The sequence below is a fragment of the Pezoporus wallicus genome, unplaced genomic scaffold (assembly GCF_028554395.1).
Source record: "Pezoporus wallicus isolate ANWC-B61680 ecotype Strahan unplaced genomic scaffold, APGP_CSIRO_Pwel_v1 contig_8341, whole genome shotgun sequence".
NCBI lineage: Eukaryota > Metazoa > Chordata > Aves > Psittaciformes > Psittacidae > Pezoporus > Pezoporus wallicus.
In genome coordinates, this window is record NW_026638083.1 from 2,912,269 (window position 1) to 2,931,825 (window position 19,557).

Sequence of the window (19,557 nt, forward strand, 5' to 3'; positions counted from 1 at the left end):
GAGCCCAGGGGGTACTTGTCCCATGCCTTTGTTTTGTACAAAATATCATGGAATTCACTCCATCCTAAACCCACCAACACACACCACACACAGCTACCTTGCTTGGCAAGGAATGTCCCCAAATGCATCTCGAGGATAAATGACACCTCAACAACCAACCAGGGGTTAGGGAGGATGCAAACAGCCATAACTCCAAAGCACGGGGTACCCGCCACAGCAGCACTTACCCTTGGGGAGCACAAACACCATGGTCAGCAGAGAGAGGATCCCACGGGCACCTCCGGGCATGTGTCCTGTAAGCATGGGCTCGGTTCCTGGAGTTCCAGCAGGGCTTGGGATGAGCACGGTGCCCGGGGAGCGGTGATGTCCCCTCTGCCTGATCACACGCTGCTTCCTTCACCCACAAACCCCACGAGGAGGCAGGGAGATGCAGCCGGGATGCGGCTGCTCCCACCCCGCGCCCGGTCTTGCTGCGTCAAAGCTCAATTTCTCCCTTTTCCCCTGGATAAATTCCCCGATTCTTTCGGTCCGTGCTGAGCCGTGAGCACGTATGTGCTCCCCTCCGTTATTTCTGTCCTAGTTCCTCTGCCCATGATCACTTACCCATTAATACTACTGTGCAGCAGCTCTTGGAGAGAAATTCTCCCTAATCAAGATTTAGCTTTAAATCCACTTGGAAATCCTCTAATTCAGTTGGATTAGGCAGCAGGGGTTTCGGGAGATGCGTGGCTTTACTGGCTTTTTCCCCTCTGTTCCCTCCCGGAGCTGCCTCATCTCCAGGCACGGACCCACCGGCTCGTGTCACACTGAGCTGCTTGAAGAGGGCAGCAGTAATTTTATTAAAGAGAAGCAGTCAACTAATTCTGCATCCAAGGCTTGAGATCCTCTGACAAAGCACAGCGCTGGAGCCGGCCCTGGCGTTAAAGGGAGAACCTGGAGGGCACACAAGTGGGTGTGAAAGTCACACAGGCATTTGCATACATGAAAATAGCGCCTTAATAAAGCACCTAGTCCCGATGGCCCCAACCCGTGGGGTCAGCACTGACCCACAGCCACGCCGGGCACCCAGAGCCCTGTTGGCTCCTGTGCTGCCATCCCCACAGGCAAAGCCCCAGCTCTCCTGGAGCTAATGGGACTTGGAGGGATAATGCTGACTAATAGGAGAGCGCACCCGAACGCACGGGATTAAAAATTAAAGTGACAAAATAAGCTGCTTATGCGGCGCATCCAGCGACCGCCTCCCGGCAGCACCGCATTCCGGTCCCGGGCACCAGCGCAGCTGGATCCCGCGGTCCCGGCCCTGGACCTGGCCCCATGCAGCCCAACGTGCTCGTTGGGACTTCACCTGCAGCAGCACAACCTTGTCCGTGCCAGAGCAGAGCCCAGGGAACGCAGCTCATTGATTCCCGTGCCCCAACCCACCCGCGGCGCCTCGCTGGCCCCAAAACAACGCGATTAGAACCGGCTGTGACCCAGCAACGCGCGAGAGCCTCGGGGAGAAGGGATAAACCGGGGGAACGGGATTGGTTTTAAACCAGCAGAAATCACAGCGTTCAGTGAGGAGGGAAGGCAACCTTCAATCGCTCAATGAGGTCACCGGCTCCCGACTGAAGCACGCGCTCGTTTGGGCGTTATTCCCCTGGGAAGCAGCAGGCAAGGACCTGTAGAGAGGGGGGGAAACCAGAGCAGCCCCTTCACCCACGTGCGCACCCGGAACCGGGGAAGGCGGTGACGCACCCCGGAGCTTCTGCCGAGCGCGGGGGCACCGGAACCCCTCAGGAAACGGCCTTCCCGCCCTGGGAAAACCGGATCAGCCAACCCCGAGCAGCCGTGCTCGCGCGCAAACCCTCGGGACGGCGGCTGAAGCCCGCGCACATCGGGCGGGCTCGCTGCAAACCCTGCTTGGAGCCCGTCCCTGCGGGCGGCAGCGCCAGCGCCGCTTCCCCGCTCCCCGCCGGCGCTCGCAGCCGCAGGCTCCGCTCCGCGCCGGACGCAGGACTCGAACCGGGGTCCTCCGGCTCCGGCCGCCATTAGCGAGGCGGAACCAGAAGTGCCCCGTCCCTGTCAACGCGGCCGCTGATTGGGCTGGGCGCGCGGCCGGCGGGGCTCGGCGCCAACAACAGGCGGCGATGGAAGAGGATCCGCCCTCTGCGCTCTTATTGGCTGACAGGATGCATACATTAAGAGAGCACCATGAAAGCGCTGTTCTGTGAGATTTTGAGGGGATTTTTTGGGGTTTTTTGCTCCTTCGGAGACCTAGAGTAAAAATTGTACAACGGGATTATAAAGAGATGTAAATTGATGAAGACGAAAACAAAATTACATGCCTCACACGATCCGGTGTGGCGGAAAGCTGCTCCGGGTTTAAATACCTCTGGGCGCACCACAACGAGCCGTGTTGTATGAAAGGAGAGAAGGTTAGCACTCCCCTTGATAAGGATGGAAGAGGCCCTTGTGGCCTGTACAACACGCATACGGTTAAGGCACTGCCACCTACTTCGTGGCATCTAACCATGTTTTTTTTACTGGGGGAACCTCTAAAGGAACCAGCTCCTTCCACTGATGATCCCACCCGGCTGCTCCTTTTCCCCCAGCTCGACGAGGGAAAAGACTTCCTTTCCTCAGCAGCAGCTCCAGCCCTTGCCCCTGCCCCCCTGCACCCAACACAAGCAAGGCCACAACCCTCCCAAGGGTGCAGACCCAGCCCCACCATGGCAGGAGCCTTGGTTTCACCCCTGTACTTTATAAGATCAGCTAATCCTGGCCCCAAACCACCACTGACACACCAAGCCCGGTGTAATCACAGCTAGCACCGTTCACAGGTGCCAGCAATACTCCCAGGTGGGATGCTAGGGAGTTAAACACAACCTTTACAGGCAGCTTTCCAGTAGATCCTTTATATTCGGGCTCTCCAGTCTGGGGGACAAAATATATCCTTGTTCAAGAGACTGCTTGGAGAAACGTGGTCCAGCAGAAGGTGCCTGTGGCAGGGGCTCAGCAAAGCCCCTCAGACACAGCTACAGGGGAGTACAAAACAGATTTGAATCTATGTAAAAATGCGTTCCTGGAGTCGGATACCAGCTTCTCCACACTGGTAAAGCAGCACAGCCACATCTGCAATCACGCAGTTGCATCAGCCCGAGAGAAAAACTGGAGTGGGGAAGAGTCACGAGGAAACAGATGATTCCAGCAGTGATGCTCGCCAAGGCTGGAGACGGGTCCACCCCTAGGGGTAATGGAAAACCTCAAAAGACAGCGATATCATTACTGGCCCTTTTCACACCAGCTCAATGTGAATTCTATTTTTACATATGTAAAAGCAAACCCATACATCATGGCTTGCAGTTAGCACCGTCTCCAAGGGTAAAGCGACACAGCTCCGGAGCAGGCACCGGAGAGATTTGTACTGCAATTGATCTTCAGCCATCAAGCACACGAGGTTGATGCCAAACCCATGGATTTTTGGTGCCCCAGGAACACGGCATCCCCTCCCAGCAGAACCCTCTGGCTGCGATACAAGCTGTGCCCAACACAGCCAGGTCCTGGATCATCCCCCATTGCCCACACTGTGAGGGCAGCAGGACTGATTCACTTCCCCATAGCCAACAGCCTCTGTGCGAATTCGTACCAACGCTGCGCCTGCCAAGGACAGCTCCTATTGAACCCTCTTCCTTTCTTACAAGAAATTCTGACCTGAGTTATGCTCCTCTTTTCTGCCTCCACAGCAGACATCAAGCACCACGATGCTGCTGCTCCTTTCTTCCTGTTCCCTTCCTCACTCAATGGACCTGCTACAGAAGGCTCTTCCCCTTACAGGTGTTTCTAAGGGAGGCTTCTTTGGTCACAGGCACATCACATTAGCACACTCTTACCACAAGCATACACAGAAAATCCCACCTTTTTATTATGGCATATGGCATTTTTCTGGATGTGTAAATACCACATGGGTATGACAAAAAGGGAAAGAAATACCAACGCTGAAACAGATACAGAGTCATGCCATTATCAATACAGCTTCATACGATGGATTTTCAAGATACAAAAGTCTGGGTTGGGTTTTTTTTAACTCTTTACATTGAAGTAACTTTACAGTGTTCTGTGAGCTTTAGAACCAGAAGAGGAAACTTAAAATATGCTGAGAACAACTACAAGCAGGAATCATTTTAATGGTTAACAGAACTGTAACTCTGCTCTAGAACAGCATCTATTAAACACACGTAACAAGAGGTAAGCAACTATACAGAAGGGAAGAGGAGATTTCACCACAGGAGTCAAGTCAGGGGCAGGAAGAGGGGGGTCTGGAACTGCATGGTTTTATTTGGTCACAAAGTCTGAGCTGAGTGTTGAAAATGAAGCACCCTTAAAGATGCAGTATTTCTATGTAAAACAGGACAGAAACTTCCCAAGAGACTAGAACCTACATTCTGGAAAGGAAAATAAGAAATCAGACATTAAAAAACCCTCCACACATCTCTAGGCTTTGACTTCACTTACTGTGAGAGAGGCGATGGCAGCGCTCCCGCGTAGCAGCAGCGCCCAGAGGCACCACCACGGCCATACAGTATCTTTGGGGTGTCCAATACAGGGCGATGTCAGGGTGATCCAGGGCTGCCAAGGACCAGGCAGGGGAAGGAGAACTACATCTTGTGTGTGTTTTCCACCGCGTTGCCCGGTTCTAGCAAAGAGCTAAGACGTGTTCTTTGGGCCAAGACTAACAGAAACCACTTTATCAAACACTCTTCGGGTTTCCTGCCAAACTGCATTTAATATTCTCATGTGGGTTTTTAGTATTCTTTCTTTAAAAGCATTTCTCCTGACAGTCTCAGTGATCCCGCAGCATTTAACAGTCACTCTTCCACAGTTTAATTGTTTTGTCATTTTCTAGCGCAGCCGAGGCAATGATGTTTTCTGTCGGGTGACAGGCTGTTGAGATTACAACATCTAAACAAGGAGAAGAGACACAGATATCACTATCTGCAGCAGGGAGAGCTGGTGCATAGCAGACATTTCTGAAACCACACCTGCAAACAGCATTGCTGAGTTCCTGGTTCTTTAGAGCACAATTACAAACGCAATACTTGCAAATATCTGACAACTGCTGCTCCTGTCAGAGGAAATACTTGCCAGAAGAATTGCTAGTCATAGTTGGAAAGTGTTTGACGGATTTCACAGCGTGAGAACTCTCTGGATTCTGGTTCTCACTTACTTCACAGCCAGCACTCTTGGCATGTTATGTCAGATAGCTAACAAAAACCCAGGTCAGTTTTTTCCTGTCCATGGAAGATATTCCCACCATCCCATCCAATGCTTAGGGAGCACTGAAGAGCCCTGCCCCAGCCCAAGAATGAAAACCTGCTGCCACTGCCCCACTCAGAGACCAAATCAATGATCCTTCAGGCTGAAATTTCCACCAGGTAACACCTCAAAACATGCTCAACTCTGCCCCCAAGAACAGGCAGATGTAGCCATTTACAAACAGCAGGGGCACATCAGTCCTTATCCTTTCAAGAGCTGCAGCTTTGGAAGGCGTTAACAGGCAAATCAAAGTCACTAATATTACAAGTCACTTAAATACTCCACCAGCTCTGAACTCAAGGAAATCTCTTTTGTAAGCTGGTGTCAAAGTTCTCACAGTGAAAGAATAAACACTTGTGATGCCCATAAAAAACCCTTCATAAAAAGGAGCAAACTCCTTGGGCCCAATTAAGCTTCAGCCAGCCAAGAATTTTTGGGTTTGACAGTCAAAAGCTAAATATCAGAGAGAAAATGCTCAAGACGAGCTCTCATTACAAGTGACATGAGGGATAGTCCATCAATAAAACCAAAATCCTCTTCCACACCTGTGTGTCCTTGTAATTTCTGTACAATCTCTTTTGTCTGAAGGTTCCAGATATAAACCAGGTTGTCTTCTGAGCCGGACACGATCCACTAGAGAGGTAGAGAAAACACAGTCATTTTCATCTCTCTTCTCATCTTGATCTGCATTCAAATTCAGTCAGCATTTCACTGCCACCATGTGAAAAGGAACTCCCAACACTACAAGACTGCTCCATGTGGTTCATCCTCTCAGCACCTCTGTTCAGTGCTCAAAAGCAGCAGAAAGCTTTGTTCTACCCTGTGTATGCCAGAGCAACAGGTGCTAAGGTGGTTCAGTGTGAGGAGTAAACCTGTCCCATCACCTCAATGTACGAACCTATCATCCAGTGGCTCACTGCTAGGACACCCTCTTCCCCGCTGCACTACAGCCCCTGTGAACCAGCACCCACCAAAGGACGTTTCCATTCCCAAACTCCTGTTTCAGCTCCAGAGAAAAGCAGTAAGAACTGCACGTTGGCAAAGAGCCTCTCCCATAACCACTGACCTTTCCACCAGTGACGGAGAAATTAGCAAATATGCAGTACTTCTCGTTCTTGTGTCCTGTGTAGGTCTTCAGGCACTGGAAGCGAAGAGCCACAAGACATTAACACAGCTGGGAGGTAGTTTTCTAGTCAAGGACAAACTCTTCTGGCAGAAAAGACTAACACATCTGCTTGTGCTTCCCAGCCTGCCGACTTATCTAGAGGATGCAGGGGGCACCTCTGCCCTACAACACTGAATGGTTCTGAAGGGGGGGGGGTGGAAGCCCTAAGTTTGTCACATTACCACAGAGAGAGAGCAGCAGCAACTTATTGTTCACGAAAAAAATGCAGAAATGAAGTGTTACTTAATGTCTCAGTTAAGCAAAAAGCACTTATGAAACCCAGATTCTCCTATAAGCTTAGTGAATTCTATATAGTGAGGTAGGATTGGTTTTACCTTTCCTTTGCTGTAGTCCCAAAGTTTAAGAGTGCTGGAAAACAAGAGAAAACCAAAGATTTTAGTTCTTGGGGTTTAGATTTTCTTCCCACCTGAAAATTTCCCAGCAGCAGCAGTTCCTCCATAGCAGAGTTGAGCAGTCTTTTACAGGTTGTATTTTCTGACTCTCAATGGTACAAAAGAATCATATGATCAATGCAAGGAAAAGCTGAGGTTCTGAGAGGTACAAGGAGGAACGAATGGGTGTTGCAGTCACTAAATAGTGCCAAGACAACCCAAGTCCTGCCTGCGCCATTAGCACAGCTCAACACTTCACCGGCTGTTCAAGTTTGATAGTATATATGGACTTGTATACCATTACTACGATAGCTAAAGGGAAGCAAACTAGAGGTTTACCTGCCACTCAAACACCCCAAAGCCTGTGGGGATTTTCTGTTTGGTTTTTAAGTACTTACTTGTCCAAGGTTGCAGCTAATATGTATTTGCCATTAGGTGAGAACTTCACAAAAGACACTGGAGGGTTATCATCATCTACAGTGAAAACAAAAGCAACATTAGCTAGTGCACAGCTCTACTGTCTTGTCCTCTGACAATAATGTGTTAACTGTCTCACTGAAGCAAGCTTTCAGCTTTGTTGTCCCCTGCTATTTCAAGAAAAAGAGGTGTAGGAAAGGTGATTGTTTTGATTCATTTAAGAAAAGCACTTTTCTCACATTTTAAATATCCCTTTGTAACTGAACTTTCCTTCCCTGCATTAGCAGGTACCAGAGCAAGACCTTTAAAAATCATTGTATTAGAACACATGCCACTGATCTGCAGTGCCATTTAACTCATTTATAAAATGCTCTGCAAGACCACGAAGGACTAGGGAACACATGCCCAACCGGTGGTTTCCCTTCATCAGCCATACTCACAAGACACCTTCATGCACCCCACAACAGTCACAGACTACCTGTTTCCATTGCATCCAACAGCGCAGACAACTTTGTGCGGCAGTCTGGAACTGCTGCATGGCAAGCTCTGCACAGCTGAATGGTAGAAAGCTTTGGGAAACTTCTATGATTCTATTCTATGATTTATTCACCTATACTACAGAACACTCCAACTCAAGCAAGTTTCCATTCATGCAAGAGACTAGTTCCTCTTATTGCAACAGACTGGAAGAAAACAGTGTACTACCACAGCAGGAAGAAGACATTTAAATAGAGCTTAAGGAAGCCACTGTTCACAGCAATGATGCAGAATATTTATGTCACAACAGCAAAAATAGAGCACAAACAAGAAATACTCCTACTCACCAATCAGTGTTTTCAAGCACTGGCCTGATGCTGTATCCCAGATTCGACTATTAAAAACACAGCAGAACCATTACTATTGAAGTTTCTGTTCTGATTTTAACATTATAAATACAAGCTCTTTTTAAAAGAGTCCTGTTTTAAATGCAAAAGGTTTGAACAGTGCCACAGGCAGGAACTAAGCACTTACCAGAGCCCATCATAGCTACTTGACACTATCAGGGATCCATCACGATTAAAATGCACCTGTAATATTATAGAAGGGGAAAACCAGCTTTACCGATGTACATAAAAAGTCAAATGTTTAAGCTCCACTTTAAGTTGCCTTGCGTTACTGACTCTGCAGTTCACGTGGACAGAGGGAGAAAGTCAACACAACATACAGACACAGGCCTGAGTTTAGATGGGCAATATGATCAAATCAGATTCCTTCCCCTCAGTTTGTCTGGCATAATTACAAAGAGGGGTGGATGTTAACTACAGCTGTTCATCCAAGCATTAGGGACTGGAATATGTTTCCTCAGAAGCTAAGAACACATGAACACAGACATGCTCTGATCAGACATGATTAGGTGTGAACAACACAAAAGCAACAGATGTACAGGTCATTCTCTGAGCCTCAAGTGATCACAAATGTATGCCCCAGCTAGGCTCAGGAATGACTGGCACACCATTATTCCCTGCTCCCCACATTAACACCCAGGACCAAGATCCATACCAGTCTTACAGAAAACACTGCTCACTCCATTCTCACTGAGCACCGGCTCTGCTAAAGAACATAAGCATGTTAGTGCCTTCATTTATCAGAAGATACTTACAGCTGAAACTGGGTCAGAATGAGCAGGTAACGTCTTGAGGCACTTCCCTGTTTTCACGTCCCATATCCTCACGCTTTCGTCAAACTGAAAATTGAAGAAATGCACAAGGTGGTTTAATGACACACCTACTTGAGGCATGCGAGGTGTTATAGCTTGACTACATGCATGTGCCCTCCTCCAGCTACACTGAGCTGCATCAGAAAGCCTCAGAACCAAGCAGGGAAAAATAACAGACTGGCACATAGTTCCCTGAGCTCCCCCTCTCCGAACAGGGAACCTGGATGTTGGGGATGGGTTAAAGACGTGACTATGTCCCCAAGCAAAGACAGCAGTGGCACTGCAGAGCTCAGCTGACTACAAGCTGTGTTTGTGGAGAAAGAATGGAAATGGCAAAGGCTTGTGACTGGTACCCCAGGTCCAAGCCCTAACTAACCATAACTAACACCATTTTGTAAGGCCAGCAGCCATTCTGAGACTGAGTGTCACGTTTGTCCCCTTTCCCTCGTTATCAGGCCCCGTAGGTCCTTGGAACCAAGCAGACAAACCAAACGGCTTGCTTCGTCCCATCCCTATCAGTGTCAAGATTATTCCCCTCCTCACCAGCCCTGAAGGTCCCAGGCATGCAGCCAGCACGGTGATGGCCATCACCCCATCCCAGAACGAGCTGCAACAGCACACTGAGTGCTGCCTGCAGAATCGAGCAGGGACCCTGGCCTACAACTGTTCTGGACACTGAGACCATGACCCTACAGCAGACAGGGACACCCCCCACCACCACCTGCTGCCTCCAAGGACTGAGTGACTCACATTCTTTTGCACTGTTTTCATGTCTAGATTGTGACTGTTATCACAGAATAGTTAGGGTTGGAAAGGACCTTAAGATCATCCGGTTTTATCAATGCAGCCAACCATTTATTAAGACCTGACCCGATCTGCAGAGGGCCCAGGTGACTGAAGTTATAATTCAGGTTAAGTCAGAATCCAGGTGATTAGAAATTTTAAGTTGCACTATAAATTCTGTATTATGCCAGCTGCATGAACTGCATTGATCCCGCTTGTAGAACCCTGTGCCATTCTCATCAGAAATTTTCTGTGCTATACTAATCACACCCTCTGATTTAGTGCCATCGGCATTCTGCCATGGATCCCTAAAAAAACCTGTGTCCCCCAAGTGAGGGGTAACTGGGGAGTGCAACACTTGCTTGGCAGAAAGGGACAAAAGGACCACTTACTGATCCAGATACGATGAGGTTTGACTGAGGGTTGAAATTGCAGCAGAAAACATAGTTACTGTGCCCTTTCAACGTCTTCAAGCACTTACCCTGAAATAAAATTTAGCAGAGTTAAATATCTTTCAGTGCCAAAAATGCATTCAGATAAGCTGCATTAACATTATTGTGCAGCACACAAAGAAACCTGCTCTAACCCAAGACCTAGATGGGCAGAGGATCAGCTACAGCAAAACAGGAAAGAAAAAGCACCCTTATTTTTAGTGACTGCAGCCAAGTTGCAAACCCTTTGGGCAACTCAGGAGAACCAAGCAGTTAACACACCTAGTCAAAATACATGCAAGTTTGTCATTGTCATTGCAGATAAGGAAGGGGGAAAGAAGCAAAACCAAGTGAGGCTATGATAAGAAATTACAGAGGTTTCAGCTGAGATGCTGCTTTCAGAAACAAAGCCTGCAGCTGCATTGTGACCATGAGGCTTAAGCGCTCTCAGAAGGTGACCGGATTCTTCCTGATACCCATAAGCAGCCCCTCTTTTCCAAAAGCAACAGCATATCTCACTCTTCCTCACAGCCCAGTCAACCAGCAGCTCGTTACAAGCTGGAAAGATTAAGTGTTACCCAAACAGGAGGTAGTGCTTAACACTAAACCTTCTCTCATTGTAACACATCAAGGCTGTCTCCCAGAACATGAATGAAGATGCCAGTGCTGGGGAGAAGGAAGATAAGCAGTAATTTGTCCTTACCGAGCTTACATCCCATATTTTGAGTGTTTTATCATCAGAGGCAGACACAAGAAGGTTGGAATCTGATGACCAAGCAACATCAGAGATACCCTAAAACACAGAAAAACAATTCTGAGCTCTGCTTGTTCACTGACACAGGAAAATGGAACACAGAGACGGCATGTGCTCTGCACAGCTGAATCTTGAAAGAAAATGCAGCACTGAGCTCAGAATTCATTGATCAGACCAGGTTAAGAGCTCCTTGCTGGACACTTGCTCATTTTAAGATGAGCCATATACTCCAAAAATACCAATGGCTTGTTCACACAGCTTTTCTATGGCCAACAAAGCCCTTTCCTGGCACTCATAACAGTTTGTTATCTAACTAAACTGAAGAAGCGGCTTCTCTTCATGCCAGACCGCTTGCTCTTTATCATCTGAGTCCCTAAACGTTGGAGAACAAATTACACTGGTTTTCCTTGAAGCGAATCTTCGTTTTTGCTTACGAAGCTTCAGCATGTAAGAAGCTTCAGAAAACAAAGCTATGGGGCTGGGAGTTGTGTTTCTTCAGAACTTTGCAGAATGAGTAAGTGTTGTGTTTACGTAGGCAAACCCACAAGAAAAATTCAATCTCCTTAAAAGGCAAACCATTCTCTCCATACACAAAGGGAAGATGGAACAGGACACACTGTTACAGTCCACAGGGGTTTCACCCAAGCATGTACTGCCCCATGCCCGAGGCTGGTGTCCTCAAAAGGCAGGGACACAAGACCAGCAAGGGAGCGTGCAGGCAGGGACCCCATCAGCAGCCTGCACTTCACCCACACTTCCAGCCTGCCCTGGCTTACTTCAGCAATTCCAGGCTGCTGCACAGGCCTGCATAAACAAAGCAGCACAAAACAAGACCAAAGAATAAGCCTTCCACACCTGTCAAGTGTGTCAAGCCAGAATGGAAACTTCCGGGTGAGGAAAAGTAAATTCATATTCAAGCGCCCAGTAACCTCCTCGTACTCACCAGTTTATGGCCAGATATTGTCTTTTCAAACTTGCCATCATACGCTCCCCAGATTTTAATGAGTTTGTCAGCAGCTGGAAAAGAACACATCAGATAAGAGATATTCCTATGGTGGCCCTTCCAACTGGGAAGGGACATCTTAACTACACATCTGCAAGCACTGGGCAGTCCTCCCTCCCCAGCAGGCCTAAGTGTAGAGGGTGATAGGCAGCTTGCAAAGAACAGCTCCATACACACCACGCTGCAGCAGCTGAGATTACATAAACTGCCTGGAATGCACAGTCTCCAGCAGCTTCAGTTCCTCTGATGACAGTTTGGGTTTCTACTCTTGTTTTAGACTGCCAGTGGTAACAGCAGTGCCGGGCCATAGGAATCCTGAAACACTTCTGCCCAAACCAAACAAACATTACCCCACAAGCTGGGCTGAGTTAATGCCTGCAAAACCCCAAATGTTAACTTGCAAAACACACCAGAGAAAAAGGTTGATATTTGCCAGAGGTAGAGACTGGAAAATCTGAGAAGGGGGGCGGTCATGGAGGCACTTGAACATTAAAGTGATTTCTACATGGTAACTGGACTTATTAAGGCCATTTGCAGTGAAGCCAAAGACCCAAGTCATTCCCATGGCCAGCAGATGCTTGAGTGGTCCCAGCAGATGCTCAAGTGGTCCCAGCAGATGCTCAAGTGGTCCCAGCAGATGCTCAAGTGGTCCTCACCAACACATTCAGCAATGTTATTTTCAACTGCCCTTACACACGGATCCTCTCTGGATCAGAGGGTCACACAAACAGGTTTTCAAAGGAAAGCTGTCAAGCAATGTTGACCACAAAAAACCCTTTAGGAAACACCGAAGCTGATAGGAAGAGGACTTGATCCACCACTGAAGAGAACAAGAACTGAAACACTATTTATAATATCCTGCATGTTTCACAGGGTTAATCAAAGGTTGTGACTTACTGACCAGTGCAGGCAGCCAGGACAGAGGCACGTGGCCAGCCTCTGTACCACACTGTGTAGCTGAAAAGCTGAGTGGGTCAGGCCCTCCAATTTGCAACACACAGAAGGTCCAGTGTTCAAAGCCACAGAACATAAAAAGCTTAAAGAGACTGACAGCTTTGATATTGCTCCTTTGAAGAAAAACCATGACACTGCATCCCTCCTCCACCTGATGGAGGTAACACTGCAGACAGGCAGCTCTCCAAAGCCCATGCTGGCATGTTTTAGATGAGACAAGAAGGAAGCAGTACTTACAGGAGCTGGCGAGCCACTCTCCATTAGGGCTAAACTTTACTGATGAGACTGCCTTGGTGTGTCCTGCTAATGTGAACTTCAGAGCATAGTTTGGTTTTACTGGTGCAGGCTGTAAGAAAAATATATATGAGCAAGTTGAATAAATTCCAGATCTAGCATCCCACTGGGTCAGCACGCAGTGACAGACTGCATGGATGTCCACTCCAGTACAGATGCCAGCATTTACAACTGTATCATGTCTCCCCCCTGCCTCCAAATTCAAATAACACCAGAACAAATACCCTTGCTGTCTGGGCCAGCAGTGCCTCCCTGTTGCATGCACAACTCACCCTTGATAGGAATTTCAACCAAGCCAGTAACAAACAGGGGAGAATAATCCAACAGCCCAGCCAAAAAGCGCTCGGTAGATCAAAATACTCCTCTTGCTATTGATCTGTGGACTGCTTTTAAGTGTTTGCAGTTTTCATCCTTACCATGAATTAAATCACAGGCCAATTCCTTCAGACTCCTAAAATCCTCTTTTTTTTCCCTTTTCACCCTTTGCAAAGGCTTCACAACATCTCCTTTGAGCATCTGCAGGCTTCAAAGAATCTGCTTAATTCCCCACTTTGCAGCTACGCTCACAGATTCCCTGATTCTCCAGTCACCTCCAGGCATTCCCAGGATACAATCAACCTCTCTTTTTAAGGCTCCAAGTGACCAGGAGGACTTTGTTTGCAATCCCCGCCCAGCCCTGCGGAACAGGCTGCGCTCCATCGCCCTTCCCATGAGACCCTCAGCACGTTTCCAGCTCAGACAACAGCAGAGCCTGGCAGAGATCTTCATCTACAGGAGAACTTGACCGATGCTGGTTCGGCTGCTGAATATGCAGGTGCTGCCATGTGTATTTACACAGATACTGCTGGAGCCCTGCACACACCTTGCTCTGATTGGTTGAGGAGGAAGGAGTAGATTGTGTTTTGGTGGATTCTGCATCTGGCTTCTTTTCTTCTGTTGCCATGGTTCTGAAGCTGGCAAATGAGACTTGTGGTGCTTGAAGAGGAGAATGAATGTGCTGCTTCAAAAGGCAGCTCTTGCCACAGACAGAACAGCTCTGAAATACAAACCTGGAAGAAAAACAGAATATTCTCATTAGCTGTCAAAGAGATTCTCAGCAGCCAGAAAAATGAGAGTACCTAACTGCAGGAAACCAGGATGAAAAAACATAATCTAGATCCCGTTAGGAACACAGCAGGATGGCAGGCCTTCAGACCTACCAAATGTGCAAGACCCAAGCTCAAACCACAGCCTTTTATTGCAAAGCTGTTAGGTGTGGCAGAGTTTTCACAGCATGTTCCCCAAAACACTTCTAACAAGCATTTAGCAGACAGTAAATACAAAGGCTTGTGCAAAAGATGGAAGGAACAGCCCAAGGCCTTTTTTTCACGTTTGTTAAGGTTCAGAATACAAGATTGACATAAATACAAAACCTGCAGTGGCATTCCCAAAGCTTAGGCCTCTAGGAGCTTCCTTTCACCTCGGAATGCATGTATTTCAGTCTCATATTTCCCTCTTAAATGGTCAGGATATCAAGCCACAGCTTGGCTATCAAACCCTGCCCTTCTCCACCCAAGACTTCTCACACTGAAGCAGCCTCGTGCTCACCCCACCAGATCCACGATGTGCAACAAACCCTCACGGTGCTATGCCCGTGTTCAGCAATGGGGGCTGGTGCTGCAGAGGGAAGAAACCTCCACTGCAGCTCAGAAACAGGAGAGCCTCCAGCTCACGCTGCCAGGATTTGTCTTCAAAGCGTGCTCATGATACCCTACCACTGGTGCCCTTCTTTGTGCTGGTGACAGCAGGTTTTGGAGCAGCAGCACTTGCCGCTTCAGCACATATTTGGCATTGTGAGCATCTCCCTCCTGGAAGGGAATCCCAGGCTGGGTTGGGCTGGAAGGGACCTTAAAGCTCACCCAGTTCCAACCCCTGCATGGGCAGGGACCCCTTCCACTGGAGCAGCTTGCTCCAAGCCCCTGTGTCCAACCTGGCCTTGAACACTGCCAGGGATGGGGCAGCCACAGCTTCTCTGGGCACCCTGTGCCAGCGCCTCAGCACCCTCCCAGGGAAGAGCTTCTGCCTCAGAGCTCATCTCAGTCTCCCCTCGGGCAGGTTAAAGCCATTCCCCTTGGCCTGTCCCTGCAGGCCCTTATCCAAAGCCCCTCTCCAGGTTTCCTGCAGCCGCTTTAGACACTGGAGCTGCTCTCAGGTCTCCCCTTCAGGAGCCTTCTCTTCTCCAGGCTGCCCCAGCCCAGCTCTCAGCCTGGCTCCAGAGCAGAGCTGCTCCAGCCCTCGCAGCATCTCCGTGGCCTGCTCTGGCCTGGCTCCAGCAGTGACGGGGACCACAGAGCGCTGCCCCCCCGCAGCGCGAACCGGGAGCCCGAGTTACCGGACGCAGCGAGGCCCCGGCGCTGCCCCCGCACACCCCCGAGCGCGGGGCTCCCGGCACCCCCACGGCCGCGCGGGGCCGAGCCGGGAGGCTGGGAGGTCCCTGCCCGAACTTCGGGGTCCGCTCCCGTCCCCCCCCTCCGCCGCAGCCCGCACGCGCGCGCCGGGAGCCGGGAAAGGCGGGAGCGCGGCGGCGCGAGGCAGGGCCGGGGTGGGCGCGCGCCCCGCCGCGAGGAGCGGGTTCCGCGCGCTGCCCGAGGGAGGCGGCGCCGCGCGGGGAGCGGGCGCGGGCCAGGCCTTACCGGAGAGCGGGCACTGAGCGAGGGGGGGTGGCGGGGCCGGCGCCTCCTCCGCGGCGAGGAGGAGCGCGGCCGCGGGAGGGGAAGGGGGCGCGGCAGCAGCTCCGGGGCCGGCGGGCGGGGGAATGCGGAACGGCGCCTGCGCCGTGCGGGCCGCAGGCTGCACAATGCCGCTCTCCCGGGAGAGCTACGGCGCGGCCCGAGGGACAAAAAGCAGCGCTCGCGCGCGTGGGAGGAGTGTAAGGGACGCGAGCCCCGGCCCCGCCCCGCCCCGCCCCGCCCCGCCCCGCCCTGCCCTTCCCTTCCTTCTCCCTCCACTGGCGGGGCTGAGCGGCGGCGGGGGCGCCTCCGGGCTCGGGGCCGTGCTTCTGCTCCCCCCGCTCTCTCCCCGCCACCCGCCGGCTCCGGGTGTTGCTGTGGGGAGCGGGCGTGGAGGCGGCGGCAGCCAGCGCCCGGGCGGGCTGCGGTGAGGGGCGGGCCTCATCCAGCCCGCGGGGCAGAGCCGGTACCGCGGAGCGCGGCAGCCCGGTACAGGGCCCTCGGTGTGTCAGGTACACGGTCTCTCTCTGTACACCGTGCCAGGTGGGCACAGCGCTGCTGTGCTTCACATTCCGCCGGGCCTGGCCGCAGCAGGGCCGGGTGTCAGGCACAGGCCAGCCCCGGTGGGAGGGTGCCCCAGAACCACCGGTACAAACCGTTGTGGCAAGCCCAAGCCTAAAGCAGCAACACAAGTACTGCACGAGGCTGATGTGTGAGCCATTAGCACCGTATTTGCCTGGGTGAGCGTGTATGTAAGGCACTGCACTGGTGTACACGGGCCCTGACTCAGAGAAGTGTTTGATTCAGTAAGGCCAAGCAGGCGTTAATGGTAAGGATGTGTTGGAGCCCTGTGCTGGAGAGCATTGCTGTTTTCCGAACAGCAGCCCAGCGCCACACAGGACACGGTGCAGTCTGCTTGCAGGAGGGAGGGAGGAAAAGGAGACACGTGTCATGTACTGGCCCTTTGGCACAGGAGGATCTTGGGGCTCCAGTGGCAGTTAAGAGAGGGAAAAAGGAAGAACCCCCCCCGTGGTACAGTGAAACCCTTCCGCAGCCTGAAATGTGCAGTGCAGGTGGGGAGGGTTAACCCTGCGGTCTGAACCCAGGGAGCTGAAACATGGGGACAAAAGCTGCACTGGGTAGCATTAGGAAAGAAACCCAGTTCCTGCTGCTGATCGCTCTGCTTGGTTTTGGCTCAGTTTTCACTCTTAAATCCTGAACAACCCCTTAGCTCTGAGTTCCTGCATTTTAATTTTTGTAGCAAGCTGAAAGTGTGGTACACTGCACTTGGTGCAGTGCTCAGGCACACACTAGACTGGGGTTCTGACAGCATGACATTTAACTTGTTGGTTATGAGTCATCTGTGAGGGTCTTTCTTGCTCCCCCAGCGCTGCTGCCACAGCTGGGATCAGCAGGATGTGGTGTCTGTCCAGATTCCTTCCCTGGAAAAGCATGGGGCTTGGCAGGCTTCTCTCTCACAAAATCTTTCATTCCGTTTGGTTCAAAATAGCCTGAACTGGTGACCTGCCAAAATACACTGTGAACGACACCTGTCTGAGGGGGTTTGAGGAAAGCAGCTTCCCATAATGATGAAAGGGAAAGAAAAGGCTGTGAGTGGCTCAGATGACATGGAATGAGTGCTCTCAGTGCTGCTGGGGTCCCTTTGGGTGGCTTTCAGGGTGTCAGGAACAGAGCTGAGGCCAAGGGTCCTGCTGTGACTAATGTATGATTTTGTCACAGGTTCCACCAGGACCCAGCCCTGTGGATAGGATCCAGAGGACATCCATGTTTGTGGAAAAGCTCCCACTAACTTCAGCACATGCTGGACCCGCTCTCTAGACCTGACTGCTGCAGACAAGCTGGTGCTTACATTTGCAGTGGTGAGTAATAAGGTACTAAGCTTACAAGCTCTGTAAACCCACGTTTACGTTCCGGCACAATTGGCAGGCTCAGGACGTTTTTGTGCTTGGGCCTCTCAGCAGCCAGGGAAGGGGGAACAGACTCACCGTGTGTTACACACTGCTCAAGGAACAGAGGGAGGAAGAACACATGAGAGACCAGCTGCATCTTTTAGGCTTTTAAAGAGCAGCTACTCTCTGACATGGAGTTCTTTCTGTGTGGTTGCTAATACACTGCTCTGATTTGTTCTAAATCCCCGATACATCACATACATTTCTTCTGGGATTTAAAAACAAACACTAAACCTTTTCCAGGCTGATATTTCTACCTCCCCCAGTACAGCAGGAACCTTGCTTGCATCACTGCCAACATTTGTTCATTTAAAACTAGGAAATCCTACCCCAGTGGAGCGCAGGTAGGATTTGATTCATTCTGCCCTGGGAGGGATGTGTACAAAACGCAGCCTGGGCACAAGCGGCCTCTGGAGGCTGAAGAGCTTCGTTCAAAGCAAGATCATTGAACACTGCATGTATCGAGCTCCATGTTAGTAAAGACCTGCTAAGAAACAGTCCATGGTTTTGAAGAGAAGGTAGGACTTGACACAGGACTAAAGTCCAGCTACGTGCTGTCCAAAGCAGATTCCCTCCCAATGGAATTTACAGCCAGTAAGCATATAAAGACTGCAGATTCGAGAGCCCCAGCCTGAATCACACACAGCCTGACTGCCAGACGTGATGACAGCCTCTCCCTGCCACTTCAGCTGGAGCAGCAGGTTCTCAGCACTTCTGTGGGTCGGGAGCTTCATTCTTGGCTGGTGCAAATGGTTGCAACTCCAGTGAGCAGCCAGATCAACATGATTAGCTCATACTCCTGAGATAGCTTGAGTGAAATCTGAATATATTTATTACTCCTTGTAATTTAGACATCACAGTGTTTGAAAGTGTTACTATTTGGTCCCAGCATCTCTTTGGCATTCTCTGCAGTCTTTGTAAGAGGGCAGGAGGAAAAGTAAGAAAACACACAGGAATCCATTAGGGCTGTACCCAGCTGAAATCTAGTGTGTTCTGTTAGTTTAAACTGCCAGCTCAGTAGCACACACTAGTCACAAGGTTGCTTACCTGTGCAAACCACTGTTAACAGCAGGTGCTGGGTCTCTACATGATACTCACTGTGTAACAAAACCATTTAGATGCAGCTGATGTCCAAAGAAACGTATTTACTGTGGCCAAAGATATGTGGCCATATTAGCTGGGCAGTTTCTCTTCACTGTTCAAATTCTGTCATCTTGTCCTTCTCTCTCACAATAGCTTAGTCCTTTGCTCCGCTTCTTCCCGTACATATAAATCTTAGTCCGCTGTATACCAGCCTCCAGCTCCTCCAAGTAATGCTTCTTGCTACATCCCCATAAAAGGCACTTGTATATTTGCAGATAAACTCTTATGAGATCCTTCAGGTCTTGGATAGCTTGATTCTTTCCTGCCTTCCCATCAATTACCATAGTGCTGTACCTCTGGGGGCTTGTAGACATCCTGGCTCCTGGATTCCCTGTTTGGGGGCACTGCTAACCGCTTTCCAGATGAAGAGTGAACACTGAAGAGACAAAGGTCCTGCAGGCACTGACAGAGTCACTGACAGAGGAGTGGCCTCACCAGCTGTTGTGTCCAGGCTCTCCAACCTACAGAGTACGAGTCAGAGGAGCCAGGTCCCAGTTCTGGCTCTGCCTGTGGTTCTCTGCATCATCGTATTCCCTCTCGGCTTCCTCAGCT

The 19,557-nt window shown here is 50.3% G+C and overlaps 2 protein-coding genes and 1 non-coding gene across 3 annotated transcripts in view; 2 read left to right on the top strand and 1 right to left on the bottom strand.

The window, feature by feature from the left end:
* The first annotated feature begins 2,395 nt into the window (after positions 1-2,395).
* Positions 2,396-2,523, top strand: LOC130599074 (U6atac minor spliceosomal RNA). Its single transcript, XR_008972145.1, has one exon. It is a non-coding gene; the product is annotated as a U6atac minor spliceosomal RNA (small nuclear RNA).
* A 1,357-nt stretch (positions 2,524-3,880) lies between these two features.
* On the bottom strand, positions 3,881-16,013 carry WDR5 (WD repeat domain 5). Its single transcript, XM_057409178.1, has 14 exons — positions 15,857-16,013; positions 14,047-14,233; positions 13,128-13,236; positions 11,877-11,950; positions 10,883-10,972; positions 10,141-10,230; positions 8,909-8,992; positions 8,281-8,336; positions 8,094-8,140; positions 7,251-7,326; positions 6,796-6,829; positions 6,362-6,436; positions 5,841-5,928; positions 3,881-4,941 (listed from the first exon to the last, which is right to left on the bottom strand). The coding sequence occupies exons 2-14, from the start codon at positions 14,125-14,127 to the stop codon at positions 4,841-4,843; spliced, it is 1,005 nt and encodes a 334-aa protein (XP_057265161.1). The 5' UTR covers positions 14,128-14,233; positions 15,857-16,013; the 3' UTR covers positions 3,881-4,840.
* Positions 16,014-16,694: 681 nt separating this feature from the next.
* The window catches only part of BRD3 (bromodomain containing 3), a 29,636-nt gene continuing 26,773 nt past the window's right edge, over positions 16,695-19,557 (top strand). Inside the window, exons 1-2 of the mRNA XM_057409176.1 lie at positions 16,695-16,797; positions 17,633-17,772. The gene's annotated coding sequence lies outside the window, so the exon portion shown is untranslated. The remainder of the gene's footprint in view (positions 16,798-17,632; positions 17,773-19,557) is intronic.

Excerpts from the sequence above, each read along its gene's own strand:
- WDR5 (XM_057409178.1), bottom strand. The coding sequence starts at position 14,127 with ATGGCAACAGAAGAAAAGAAGCCAGATGCAGAATCCACCAAAACACAA. Across the intron at positions 10,973-11,876 it reads CAATATCTGGCCATAAACTG|GGTATCTCTGATGTTGCTTG; the intron begins GTGAGTACGAGG and ends TCTGTGTTTTAG. Across the intron at positions 6,830-7,250 it reads TTAGCTGCAACCTTGGACAA|CACTCTTAAACTTTGGGACT; the intron begins GTAAGTACTTAA and ends CTTGTTTTCCAG.